The following is a 14,345-nucleotide window of genomic DNA, read 5'->3' on the forward strand; positions in this document are numbered from 1 at the left end:
CGGCTAAAAGGAACGGATCGTTGGGAATAAAGTCCTGGCTAAACTAGGATTTGGACCATGCTGGATCAATGGAAGAAAAGACAAAAACGAGCAGGGAATATTCCGAATGATAATTTATTAACAATGGGCGAGGAATGGTATGTGGCATGATCAAGATTTATTGGGGTGTGTTGTGCAGAGATAGGGAAGAGAGGTGTGGTGCAGCAAATAAACAAGCAACTTACAAAAGCAGACTTAACGCGAAAATAATAACAATAATAATGACAAGCCGGTAGGCGATATGGCTGCTCGCTGTAGATGGAAAGCTGGCCGACGCGACTAGCAGATATTCATGTACATGCTATCAATCAATTTAGCACAATAAATATGATTATCATAGACCTCTTAGTTTGTGCTCAGAAACCCGCCTTGTGAAATTTCAGGCATGTTTCCAAAGAGACTCTAACAAATGGCAGCCCTCGCTAAAGATTTTATTTTTTTATATGATGCTGTAAGACATTCTCCTTGGGCACAAAAAAAACAGGTCCCTCGGAGGTCCAGTTTCGGAGGTATTGATTTTTTTTGTACAGTCCACAATAAGTGTACGATGTACGATAAAGTATTTTAGCTGTTGCTAAGCAACGGAGGTGTGCATAGCAACCATTCATTTTTGTGTACATGCCAGCCACATTGTACACATTTCACCCAAGTTTCATCAAAATCAGACTCTTTCTCTTAGAGATATTCGCAATTAACCGTTTCTGAAATGTTCGACATGTACTCGCCCAAAACCTATCTCCTCTGACAAATATTTTTTGTTAGGGCTGCAAATTGACATTAAGGGAGCTAGATAGATTGCACACATAACTCTAAGCTTCGATTTTTCGATTTATTAATTTTTTTCGATTTTTTGACCACTTTAAAGGGCCGTTGCTTGCGCCCGGGTCCCATATTCGAAAGCACACGATTCCTAGAAACATTGGTCCTACCTACCAAAGGATTTGCACTCCAGCCACCGTAAAACGCTTCATTCCGCAAAACGCAAAAACGCAAAAAAATCTGAAAACCCACTCCGTGGGAGTACCTCCTGTGCAGCTTCCCTTCGCAGGGCAGCTCACCGGATGATGGGATTGGGGCAAAGCCTTCGGGACCCCCAGTCTTTGATAGGAGGGAAACCACGGGGAAACATCCCTGGGTCAGATTGCGGGAGAGTGTGTCGGAGTGGTGCTGAGGTGTCGTCCACCAGACGGCGGTCTCCTTGGGTTAACCTGAGGCGGTCCCTTCGGGTGGGTGCCTGGAATGTCCTATCCCTAAGAGAGGATGATCACCTGTCTCTGTTATCATCTGAGCTCAAGCGTTTGGACATCGGGATTGCAGCTCTCTCTGAGGTTCGGAGACCGGATTGCGGAGAGATAATGGTGGGTGGTTACACCTACTATTGGTCTGGTCGCTCTGATGGTTACCATACCCAAGGAGTTGCTGTAGCTGTGTCCAATAAGCTGACCCCAATGATAATTGAGGTAACACCGGTCAACGAGCGTATTATGAGATTAAGGATTCGTCACTCCTTAGGTGTCATTTCCCTGGTCTCTATTTATGCTCCGACTGAGGCGAGTGATCTTACCGTGAAGGATGCATTCTACGCCACACTCGAGTCTGTGGTTGATCAGTGCCCCAGACGAGATACACTTCTAGTCTTGGGGGATTTCAATGCATCGACTGGAACTGATAGGGATGGTTATGAGGTGTGTGTTGGTCCCCATGGGTCAGGAACTATGAACCAGAATAGCACTAAGTTCCTTGACTTTGCAAGAAGTCATGGACTTAGGGTGGGTGGTTCATGGTTTCAGCGCCCGCAAGCTCATCGCTGGACTTGGTATTCCAACGCTGGCGGTGTGGCAAAGGAGATTGACCATGTCCTCATTGACGGTCGTTGGAGGATGATCCAGAACTGCAGGGTCTACCGGAGTGCTCAGTTCCTCAATACTGACCACAGGCTTGTTGTAGCAACTCTAAAGCTGCACCTTAAATCCTGGAGAATGGTACCATCCCAGCCTAGGCTGGATGTTGCCAAGCTCAGGGATGAGAGAGTAGCTGAGGAGTTTGCGAACAGGCTGAGTGGACACTTGGGTCTGGGTGCTTTGGGGGGTCCTGAAGAGTTGTGGAGCACCTTCAAGACCACCGTCCTTGATGTTGCCGGTGGATGCCTTGGAGTTCACCACAGGGCAAAGAAGAATTTTGTCTCTCAAGGGACACTGGATACCATTGACCAGAGTCGCAGGGCCAGGCTGAATGGCAGAGCTGAGCTGTTCAGGGAGCTGAGGCGTAAAACTGTACGTGCACTGAGGGTGGACAAGGAGGCCTATGTGCGAGGAATCTGTGAGGAGGTAGAGCATCACCTGTGGACAGGTGATTCTCGTCCCGCTTACAGGGGAATTCGCGCATTACGTTCATCCAAGCCCATCCCTCGGAGCACTGCAGTTCGAGCAGAGAGTGGTAGGCTCTTGACAGAGGAGTCTGAAGTGAAGGCTCGCTGGGCCGGTTACTTTGAGCGGTTGTACCAGGCTGATCCCCCAGCTGTCGAGTTGGACGTCAAGGGTGTTACAATCCCTGTTGCTGACCCTCGAATCAACTGTGGTCCACCATCGCTTGTGGAAACACGGGCTGCGGTGAACCAGTTGAAACGGGGCAAAGCTCCAGGGATCTGTGGCATCCATGCTGAACTTCTCAAGGCTGGTGGAAATGCTGCACTCGCGTCGTTGCATGCAGTTTTGTGCTCTGCCTGGAACACAGGCATCATCCCAACTGACTGGAAGAGGGGCCTTGTTGTCCCTCTCTGGAAAGGGAAGGGTGATCGCCAAGACTGCAACAACTACCGAGGGGTGACGCTGCTCTCAGTGCCGGGCAAGGTCTTTGCTCGGATAATTCTTGATAGGGTTCGCCACCATCTGCTTGAGCACCAGCGTCCAGAGCAGTCAGGCTTTACACCAAAGAGGTCAACGATTGACCGTATCCTTGCTCTTCGTGTCCTCACTGAACGCAGACGAGAGTTTCGGCAGGGGCTGCTTGCAGCCTATGTTGATCTCTGTAAAGCGTTCGATTCAGTGAATAGGGATGTCCTCTGGAGGATTCTTGTTCTTCGTGGGGTGCCACCGAAACTGATCGATCTGATGTCTGAACTCTACTCTGGTACTGAGAGTGCTGTGAAGTGTGGTGGTACCGCCTCTGACTTATTTCCAGTTGTTACTGGAGTTCGTCAGGGATGTGTACTTGCCCCCACACTTTTCAGCACTTGTATGGACTGGATTTTTGGGAGGATGTCGGAGAGATCAAGTTGCGGTGCATCGTTTGGCAATGTCAAGATCTCGGACCTTGATTTTGCAGATGATGCAGTCATCTTTGCGGAGACTTTAGACATCCTCTTGGGGGCCCTCGAGGTGCTGAATGAGGAGTCGGAGCCGTTGGGATTACGGATTTCTTGGGTCAAAACAAAGATCCAGGCTTTCGGTGACATCTTGGATGCTGCTGTCCTGTCTGTGTCTGTTTGTGGTGAGGATGTTGAGGTCGTGGATAGATTCACTTACCTTGGCAGTGATATTCATGTCTCCGCAGGTTGTGAGCCGGAGGTCAATAGACGTCTGGGTCGGGCCTGGGGAGTCATGGATTCACTGGATCATGGGGTGTGGCGCTGCCGGTACCTGTGCGGGAGGACGAAAGTCCGAGTCTTCAGGTCCTTGGTACTTCCAGTCTTGCTCTATGGGTGCGAGACTTGGACTTTGACCAAGGATCTGAGACGGAGACTTAATTCCTTTGGTACCAGGTCTCTTCGGAGAATCCTTGGCTATTGCTGGTCGGATTTTGTGTCCAACGAGCGGTTGCTGAGAGAGACTCGGATGAGATTTGTTACCTGCATAGTCCGTGAGCGTCAGCTGCGGCTGTATGGACATGTGGCTCGCTTTCCTGACGCTGATCCTGCTCACCAGATTCTCTCAGCGAGGGAGTCTCATGAGTGGAGGAGGCCAGTGGGCCGACCACGTGCCTCATGGTTGCAGCAGGTTGACCATCATCTCAAGGAGATGGGGATGGGCCTGGCATCTGCCTGGGGGATGGCCAGACGGAGGCCCCTGGAGTACCGGCGGAAAGTGGACGCAGCGACGCGCTGTTCTGGCACATGCTCCCATACCTGACCTGAAAGGGCCGTTGCTTGCGCCCGGGTCCCATATTCGAAAGCACACGATTCCTAGAAACATTGGTCCTACCTACCAAATTTCATTGGAATCGGTTGGGTGGTTTAGCCCCAAGGCTTGACCAAAGTTTCGCGGACAGACAGACAGATGGAAATGTCCAGAATAAGGGTGCTCTAAGAGCAGCCAATAATGATTTTCTGCAGTCTTACTTAAGCAGACAGGTGCCAGGACACGCACACACGCACACAGACACAGACACAGACACAGAAAACCCGACGAAGAGGGAGTATTGGAACAAGAAGGGAAAGGAGTTGAGGCTACGATCTCGGTACCTTTGTGCTTGATAGCACGACGCACGACCAATACGTTTCGGGGGGCGGGGGGGATGCTCTGTGGTGCGGTACCCAGCAGCTGGCACATTGTCTCTGGTTTCAACAGCGTGTGTGGAGACTGTGTTCGTGACGGAGGGGCTTGAGTGGAGAATGGGCGGAGTCCAGGGTGCGTGGTCGGAGTGGTAGGCGCGACCAGGCTGGCCGATGGGGCCAACGTCGTGTGGGCAGAGATGAGGAGGCGGAGTCCAGGCAGCAGTAGGCGGGTCGTGGCGATGTCGACGAGGGAGAGGCCAGAGCGATGAGAGAGGCGGTGAAAGGCAGAGGGACCGCTCCGACCTTTATAGGACTTGCAGCGTGGGGGGGGGGGGAGGGGCCACCCCGAAGCGAAACGTCATCACCTGAATCAGGCGCTCCGATTGGCTAACTAACTTTCTGCTAACTTTGGCCGGAAACCGCCTCACTTTGTTTCCGGCAAGGCCATCTCAGACAGCGGCAACACTCCGCTCCGGCCCCACATGACACGAATCGCCCACACCGAAATTGCCACGCGAATCATCCCGCAAAAACCCCCAGGCCACGCCCCGGCCGAGGGTCCCGCACACCCGCTCGGGGGTCCGACCAGCGCCGATCAACGTGCCCGCTTCACGCCAACGCAGCCCGCACTGCACAATACTCCCCAGCCCGACCGCAGCCCCGCTGGCCGTAGAGACGAGAAGACGCTCACCATCGGCGGGGAATCCGCTGCTGCCAGTGAGGGACGAAGGTACATCGTTATGGATAAATCCATGCATGTTTCACGAGCGGCGTACATGTCTGCCTTTGAGCACATTCTATACAGTGCGCGGGGTTCGGCCATTACGCACATGGTCAGTGCTCGCGTTCGCACGACTGCTCGCGTGTGCACGGGGCGAACACCAATATGGGTCAAATATTTGGTTGAAAACGAACGTGCCACTTTTACTCCGCACACTCGTATCCCACCCAACATGGCGTGGAGTCGCCTTTATCGGCCTCCGTACGCGTTTCGTGCAGCGTGGGCGTCGTGCTGGCTGTGTTTCCTGTGTTGTGAAAAAGACCATTCATGCAGCCTCTTAAGAGGTATACATTCGTATGTCTTTTTAATGCAACCGGCAATCCTCCCCAGATCATTGGAAGCTCGAGTCGATAATCCCGCACTGCTAAGTGCACTGTATGACTCGCTGCACACGTTGGGTTTAGGGCTCGCTTGGGAACGAGAGCTCTGCGCCACCAATGCCCGTGCATCATCGTTCCCTGCCGCAGCGGCGCCACACGCGCTGGCCTCCATGAGGGCCCAGGTGGCTCAGATTTACCTCAGGAATAATCAGACAAAAAGAAGGGTAGGGACGAAATGAAGAAAAAAAAATGATGTAAGCAAACCTAGCCATGAGATCATCGCAACGCACGCCCCTGTTTTCCAGCGAGGCAAAAGGAAAGGGATTATCTGCACGTATATTAATGGAATAACTGTCTTGGGACCACTCTCTGTTGGATGCATGTGGTTCCGTGAACCGTAACAAAATATATATATATATATATATATATATATATATATATATATATATATATATATATATATATATATATATATATATATATATATATATATATATATATATATATATATATATATATATATATATATATATATATATATATATATATATATATATATATATATATATATATATATATATATATATATATATATATATATATATATATATATATATATATATATATATATATATATATATATATATATATATATATATATATATATATATATATATATATATATATATATATATATATATATATATATATATATATATATATATATATATATATATATATATATATATATATATATATATATATATATATATATATATATATATATATATATATATATATATATATATAAAAATGTTGACTTTTCTGTCTGTCTGTCCAGTGATACAATCGGCCCCACCGGTAGTCACCCCATGATATTGCATTCCGTTGGAATCCTCTTGCTTGCCCATGCACACAAAGTGCGGATACCTCTGCTAGTATAATACAAATCAACGGGAAAACCGGGTAAGATTTACGCAATTTCACTTTATGTACAACTTTTCAAGAATGTACATATTCTGTAAATCAAGAGATGAGTGTACAATGTTTGGAGCTACAGCAGCAACCTGAATGGAAAGATCAGTGATATTATAAGGAAGATTTCAAATATTAATGGTCTATGTTATTGTGGAAGTTGAAGAATATGAGCTGAAGAATTGTGGGGAGGGGGAGGGGGAGAGGTGCACAAGAGGTTTTGAAGGGAAAAAGATGTGTTTGTGCAGACATGAAGAAGGTAATAGTTGTGAACCCACAATAGCTGCAGGCTATTTTTTTTAATGCCTCCTCAGTTCTGCCAAACGAAGACAGACATCACAGTGAGGGTGGTGTGAGGACTGGTTTAAGGCATGGATAAAAGTAGTCCTGTGTGAACATGATGAGCCACAGGGCTTTTGAGTGAACCATGAGGAAAAACAGAACTGCAGGGAATAATCTGCATGAAAGGTGTGGTGAATTAACGTGAATCAAGGGACATGACGCGGGATCACATGTTGTGCGTCTCGCGTATAAGGGGAGGTCTCTCTGCGGCACGGGTGGATTGTCCCCGGGGCATTGCTATTGACATCGGCTGTCCACTTGATGCTCGTTAACTGAAGGTGCTCATTGACTGGTGAGAATGGAGATTATATCGAACTCCGTGCTTACGCGGATTAGTCTGCAATGGTTAACTGCACATGTATACGTTTCTGCTTATGTACTCCTAGCTGAACCTGTATTTCCTGGTGTGTCCACAGAAGCGGCTCCAATCAAATGGAATAAAGCCTAAACTCTGAAGGTTCATCTCTCGCTCTTATTTCACGGGTAGTCCCCCATGATATTGCATTCCGTTGGAATCCTCTTGCTTGCCCATGCACACAAAGTGCGGATACCTCTGCTAGTATAATACAAATCAACGGGAAAACCGGGTAAGATTTACGCAATTTCACTTTATGTACAACTTTTCAAGAATGTACATATTCTGTAAATCAAGAGATGAGTGTACAATGTTTGGAGCTACAGCAGCAACCTGAATGGAAAGATCAGTGATATTATAAGGAAGATTTCAAATATTAATGGTCTATGTTATTGTGGAAGTTGAAGAATATGAGCTGAAGAATTGTGGGGAGGGGGAGGGGGAGAGGTGCACAAGAGGTTTTGAAGGGAAAAAGATGTGTTTGTGCAGACATGAAGAAGGTAATAGTTGTGAACCCACAATAGCTGCAGGCTATTTTTTTTAATGCCTCCTCAGTTCTGCCAAACGAAGACAGACATCACAGTGAGGGTGGTGTGAGGACTGGTTTAAGGCATGGATAAAAGTAGTCCTGTGTGAACATGATGAGCCACAGGGCTTTTGAGTGAACCATGAGGAAAAACAGAACTGCAGGGAATAATCTGCATGAAAGGGAGGCATTTGAAACATTTTAAAATGTCATTTAAAACAATGGTTTGAGGTGCCTAAAAAAAAAAGAGAGTAAGGAAGTCGTAAAGAGGTTTGTTGTATTAAAAAGGGAGGAAGTTGAAGAATGAGACAAGGAAGGAATGATGGGAAAGATTGAAAGACAATGATGGAGAATGAGTGACAGGTTTTTGTTTTAAAAAAAATTTTGGAAAGTTTTGATTTGACAAAGAATGAGCAGAAAGAAAGAATCTGAGGGGAGAAGAAAAAGAAAGTGGAAGGCTTAAGACACAAACACACAGTCAAGCAGAGACCGAGACAAGCATGAACTCAAAATTTGACACAACAGGACCAAGTAAGAACAAGCAAGAAGATTGGCAAAATAATACGAAGAACTATACAGTGAACAAACAAGAAGAGTCTGATAAGACAGATCTGGTGTGGTAAGCATAGCTTTTGGCGAGGCTCTCATGGAGCTGCGAAAACCATCTGCACTCACCAAGAAAATAGAGTGCAATTATTTTTAACATGTCATTTCTGTACTGTCGTCATTTTTTTTTTTTTTACTGTCGGCATTTTTTTGATATTAACAAGCTTTTCTTTTTGCTAATAATTTGTCCAGTCCAAAGTTATCTAATCTCCTTGAATAGTTTAAATGGTTTGTGACTTTGCTAATACTCTTCTATCTATATATATATATATATATATATATATATATATATATATATATATATATATATATATATATATATATATATATATATATATATATATATATATATATATATATATGACATTCTTTCTATTCTTATCTTTTCATTTGACTGGAATAAATAGCTGCTTTGCTCTCCTTAGATTTCAGTCACCATCATTGCATATATGTACATGGTTCACATATTCTGAGATTGTCCAGTGCATGATGTAATTAGGCAAACCCGGCTCAAACCTTCAGGAGCAAATGCAAAGTTGTAGCATCATTCACTGTAAGGCACTCAAGTTTGGTTCGAACAACATCAGCTCCTGCAAGAAGATAACATTTTCATAAAAGTCAAAATATACTTAGTAAATTGTTAACATATTTGCCATGTAGGAAGTGAAAAAGAACAAAAGATAAAATGAACACGTTGCATTATATGAGACAAAGAGTAACAAAATAATCGGTTGCACCTCACCTCACCCTTCCCAACCACTTAACGCTTTCCCCCTTGCCCCCACCCTTTTGCTAGGCCCCTACCTTTCCCCAGGTTCCCCACATTTCCCCACCCTCACTCCACAATTCCCCACATTTCCCAAAGATGCCAACAGTGCATCCTCCCCTATCCTGAGCTGTTTGATTCTCGAACATCCGAGATATCCGTTTCAACCAAGCAGATCTCTCAATCCAGGCCACTGCTGATAAATCAGATATGACATGCTTAACAGAATCCTTCCTCCCACACGACACCACCTCTGAAACCCACTCCATGGGAGTACCTCCTGTGCAGCTTCCCTTCGCAGGGCAGCTCACCGGATGACGGGATTGGGGCAAAGCCTTCGGGACCCCCAATCTTTGATGATAGGAGGGAAACCACGGGGTAACATCCCTGGGTCAGATTGCAGGAGAGTGTGTCGGAGTGGTGCTGAGGTGTCGTCCACCAGACGGCGGTCTCCTTGGGTGAACCTGAGGCGGTCCCTTCGGGTGGGTGCCTGGAATGTCCTATCCCTAAGAGAGGATGATCACCTGTCTCTGTTATCATCTGAGCTCAAGCGTTTGGACATCGGGATTGCAGCTCTCTCTCAGGTTCGGAGACCGGATTGCGGCGAGATAATGGTGGGTGGTTACACCTACTATTGGTCTGGCCGTTCTGATGGTAACCATACCCAAGGAGTTGCTGTAGCTGTGTCCAATAAGCTGACCCCAATGATAATTGAGGTAACACCAGTCAACGAGCGTATTATGAGATTAAGGATTCGTCACTCCTTAGGTGTCATTTCCCTGGTCTCTGTTCATGCTCTGACTGAGGCGAGTGATCTCACCGTGAAGGATGCATTCTACGCCACACTCGAGTCTGTGGTTGATCAGTGCCCCAGACGAGATACACTTCTAGTCTTGGGGGATTTCAATGCATCGACTGGAACTGATAGGGATGGTTATGAGGTGTGTGTTGGTCCCCATGGGTCAGGAACTATGAACCAGAATAGCACTAAGTTCCTTGACTTTGCAAGAAGTCATGGACTTAGGGTGGCTGGTTCATGGTTTCAGCGCCCACAAGCTCATCGCTGGACTTGGTATTCCAACGCGGGCGATGTGGCAAAGGAGATTGACCATGTCCTCATTGACGGTCGTTGGAGGATGATCCAGCACTGCAGGGTCTACCGGAGTGCTCAGTTCCTCAATACTGACCACAGGCTTGTTGTAGCAACTCTAAAGCTACACCTTCATTTCCTGGAGAATGGTACCATCCCAGCCGAGGCTGGATGTTGCCAAGCTCAGGGATGAGAGAGTAGCTGAGGAGTTTGCGAACAGGCTGAGTGGACACCTGGGGGGTCTGGGTGCTTTGGGGGGTCCTGAAGAGTTGTGGAGCGCCTTCAAGACCACCGTCCTTGATGTTGCCGGTGGATGCCTTGGAGCTCACCGCAGGGCAAAGAAGAATTTTGTCTCTCAAGGGACACTGGATACCATTGACCAGAGTCGCAGGGCCAGGCTGAATGGCAGAGCTGAGCTGTTCAGGGAGCTGAGGCGTAAAACTGTACGTGCCCTGAGGGTGGACAAGGAGGCCTATGTGCGAGGAATCTGTGAGGGGGTAGAGCATCACCTGTGGACAGGTGATTCTCGTCCCGCTTACAGGGGAATTCGCGCATTACGTTCATCCAAGCCCATCCCTCGGAGCACTGCAGTTCGAGCAGAGAGTGGTAGGCTCTTGACAGAGGAGTCTGAAGTGAAGGCCCGCTGGGCCGGTTACTTTGAGCGGTTGTACCAGGCTGATCCCCCAGCTGTCGAGTTGGACGTCAAGGGTGTTACAATTCCTGTTGCTGACCCTCGAATCAACTGTGGTCCACCTTCGCTTGTGGAAACACGGGCTGCGGTGAACCAGTTGAAACGGGAAAAGCTCCAGGGATCTGTGGCATCCATGCCGAACTTCTCAAGGCTGGTGGAAATGCTGCACTCGTGTCGTTGCATGCAGTTTTGTGCTCTGCCTGGAACACAGGCATCATCCCAACTGACTGGAAGAGGGGCCTTGTTGTCCCTCTCTGGAAAGGGAAGGGTGATCGCCAAGACTGCAACAACTACCGAGGGGTGACGCTGCTCTCAGTGCCGGGCAAGGTCTTTGCTCGGATAATTCTTGATAGGATTCGCCACCATCTGCTTGAGCACCAGCGTCCAGAGCAGTCAGGCTTTACACCAAAGAGGTCAACGATTGACCGTATCCTTGCACTTCGTGTCCTCACCGAACGCAGACGAGAGTTTCGGCAGGGGCTGCTTGTAGCCTATGTTGATCTCTGTAAAGCGTTCGATTCAGTGAATCAGGATGTCCTCTGGAGGATTCTTGGTCTTCGTGGGGTGCCACCAAAACTGATCGATCTGATGTCTGAACTCTACTCTGGTACTGAGAGTGCTGTGAAGTGTGGTGGTACCATCTCTGACTTATTTCCAGTTGTTACTGGAGTTCGTCAGGGATGTGTACTTGCCCCCACACTTTTCAGCACTTGTATGGACTGGATTTTAGGGAGGATGTCGGAGAGATCAAGTTGCGGTGCATCGTTTGGGAATGTCAAGATCTCGGACCTTGATTTTGCAGATGATGCAGTCATCTTTGCGGAGACTTTAGACATCCTCTTGGGGGCCCTCGAGGTGCTGAATGAGGAGTCGGAGTCGTTGGGATTACGGGTTTCTTGGGTCAAAACTAAGATCCAGGCTTTCGGTGACATCTTGGATGCTGCTGTCCTGTCTGTGTCTGTTTGTGGTGAGGATGTTGAGGTCGTGGAGAGATTCACTTACCTTGGCAGTGATATTCATGTCTCTGCTGGCTGCGAGTCAGAGGTCAATATATGTCTGGGTCAGGCGTGGGGAGTCATGGATTCACTGGATCATGGGGTGTGGCGCTGCCGGTACCTGTGCGGGAGGACGAAAGTCCGAGTCTTCAGGTCCTTGGTACTTCCAGTCTTGCTCTATGGGTGCGAGACTTGGACTCTGACCAAGGATCTGAGACGGAGACTTAATTCCTTTGGTACCAGGTTTCTTCGGAGAATCCTTGGCTATCGCTGGTCGGATTTTGTGTCCAACGAGCGGTTGCTGAGAGAGACTCGGAAGAGATTTGTTACCTGCATAGTCCGTGAGCGTCAGTTGCGGCTGTATGGACATGTGGCTCGTTTTCCTGATGCTGATCCTGCTCACCAGATTCTCTCAGCGAGGGAGTCTCATGAGTGGAGGAGGCCAGTGGGCCGACCACGTGCCTCATGGTTGCAACAAGTTGACCATCATCTCAAGGAGATGGGGATGGGCCTGGCATCTGCCTGGGGGATGGCCAGACGGAGGCCCCTGGAGTACCGGCGGAAAGTGGACGCAGCGACGCGCTGTTCTGGCACATGCTCCTATACCTGACCTGACCTGACACGACACCACCGACTCCTTAGTGTCTCTCCTTGGTATTGTCTCCTCCCATTTGACAGATCTGAACTCCACCTTGGCAGCAGATTTTCAGTTTACCTCAATAACTCCATTTCTCACTGTCTTTGTACTACTCTTCCCCAGGAGTACATTTAACTGCAACTTCCCCTCTGCTCTCACCTTTTGTTTGTCTGTGTGCCGTACATCCTCACAACAGTGACTCCTCCATTTAAATCTCTCTCTCAGCCAACATGGACCAACTTTTAACCACTCATCCCAACTCGCTCTTCCTCATATGTGGTGATCTCAACTGTCACCATGCCAATTGGCTGGGTGTCTGTACCTCTCTCACCAGCAATGCCACTTCAGCAAAGGACTTCTGTGACTCCATGGGCCTGACTCAATCGGTGAAATTTCTAATCCGGATTTCTGCCAATGGCAAATTCTCCCTTCTGGATTTGGTAATGACAAACTTTCCTGTTGACGTCTCATGCTTTTCCTTTGCTCCAAATGGTTCATCTGATCATGTGCTTGTGAGAGTCAACATCTCTCCAGTGATTTTCAGAGTGCCGCCTCAATGCCGGCTAGTCCAGAAGTTCACTCAGGCTGACTGGCAGGGACTGAAAGCAGCCATCTCCCTTCAGGACTGTCTCCTCTATCCACCACTCCTGATATTACCACAGCCTAGGAATTCTTCTAAAGAAACCTGGTCTCTCTTCTGCATCGATTGATACCATCTCATCTTCAGTTATCACACTCATCCTCCTGTCCATGGTACACCAAATTCTGTATTGAGGCAGTTGTCTTGAAACAACTTGCCTTCACTTCCTGGAAGGTACATCCGACCAAAGGCAACATCATATCACGCCACAGAGGCCGCAAGAAGCGTGTCCACTCTCAAGAAAACCAGAAAACAACATCTAAATATCTCAAGACTGAACTTTCAAACTTGTCTCCTTCCGCTAAACCTTGGTGGCACCTTGTTGAGGACGTCTCTGGAATGTAATCCCCCTCCATCCCTTGCCTCACTTCAAATGGTACCACAGCAGATTCTGCTCATTAGAAGGCTGAATGCTTCAATTCAGTGTTTGCTTCCAAATGTTATATTCCCAAGAAAGAACCTCACCCTCCATGTAGCCACCCTACCCAGCTGCACCCAGCTGCTTCTGGATGCTGTCTTTTTTTATACCGAAGAAGGTGGATATATTTCGAGCAACCCTCGACTGATTCTGCAACTGGACTGGACAGCATTAGTACATATGTCCTAAAAACATGATCTGCTGCTCTTGCACATCCTCTTTCTGCTCTGGTCACCCTATAATAATTTGCCGTAGGTAATCTTCAATTTTGTGGGAAGTCAGCCATCATCACTACATTACATAAACTCAGTACAAAAACAGATTCTCTTCAATGTAGACATATTAACTTTCAATAATCAGCAAGGTCATATAATATTGTTACTGGCAGAGTGTCGGCCGCCAACCGACCGCTCTGAACGGAGCCGCAAGTCGAGTCGGCCCGACCGATCGCCCAGAATATATATCCCCGCCCGGATAACTCCGAGTCGACGGGCCCTTGTACAAGAACCGAAATACGCCAATCGGCAGATCACGTGGGGTAGGGTCGATTGCCAATCTTCAATTTACCTAAATACCCACGTGATCCAACGACCGGGGTATTCCATCCTCAACGGAACTCGTACGGAACAAACCGCCGAGGAGAGCTTGTCCGTGCGCAATTCCGAGCGGCGT

At 47.8% G+C, this 14,345-nt stretch overlaps 1 protein-coding gene and 1 long non-coding RNA gene across 15 annotated transcripts in view; one reads left to right on the forward strand and one right to left on the reverse strand.

The window, feature by feature from the left end:
- SNAPC4 (small nuclear RNA activating complex polypeptide 4) overlaps window positions 1-14,345 on the reverse strand; it is a 176,113-nt gene that overhangs the window by 20,987 nt on the left and 140,781 nt on the right. For all 13 annotated transcript variants that reach the window (XM_085894805.1, XM_085894806.1, XM_085894804.1 and 10 more), the window contains one exon: window positions 8,953-9,026. In XM_085894805.1, coding sequence (XP_085750931.1) covers window positions 8,953-9,026 — 74 coding nt within the window. The remainder of the gene's footprint in view (window positions 1-8,952; window positions 9,027-14,345) is intronic.
- LOC147019940 (uncharacterized) overlaps window positions 1-14,345 on the forward strand; it is a 45,427-nt gene that overhangs the window by 15,446 nt on the left and 15,636 nt on the right. Inside the window, exon 2 of one of the 2 annotated variants that reach the window (XR_015061584.1) lies at window positions 7,366-7,536. The exons of the other annotated variant lie outside the window; for it this stretch is intronic. This is a non-coding gene — a long non-coding RNA (uncharacterized LOC147019940). The remainder of the gene's footprint in view (window positions 1-7,365; window positions 7,537-14,345) is intronic. 2 annotated transcript variants of the gene reach the window in all.

Source organism: Eptatretus burgeri, chromosome 9, assembly GCF_056783735.1.
Source record: "Eptatretus burgeri isolate ZD-2024b chromosome 9, Ebu_testis_v1, whole genome shotgun sequence".
Taxonomy (NCBI): Eukaryota; Metazoa; Chordata; class Myxini; order Myxiniformes; family Myxinidae; genus Eptatretus; species Eptatretus burgeri.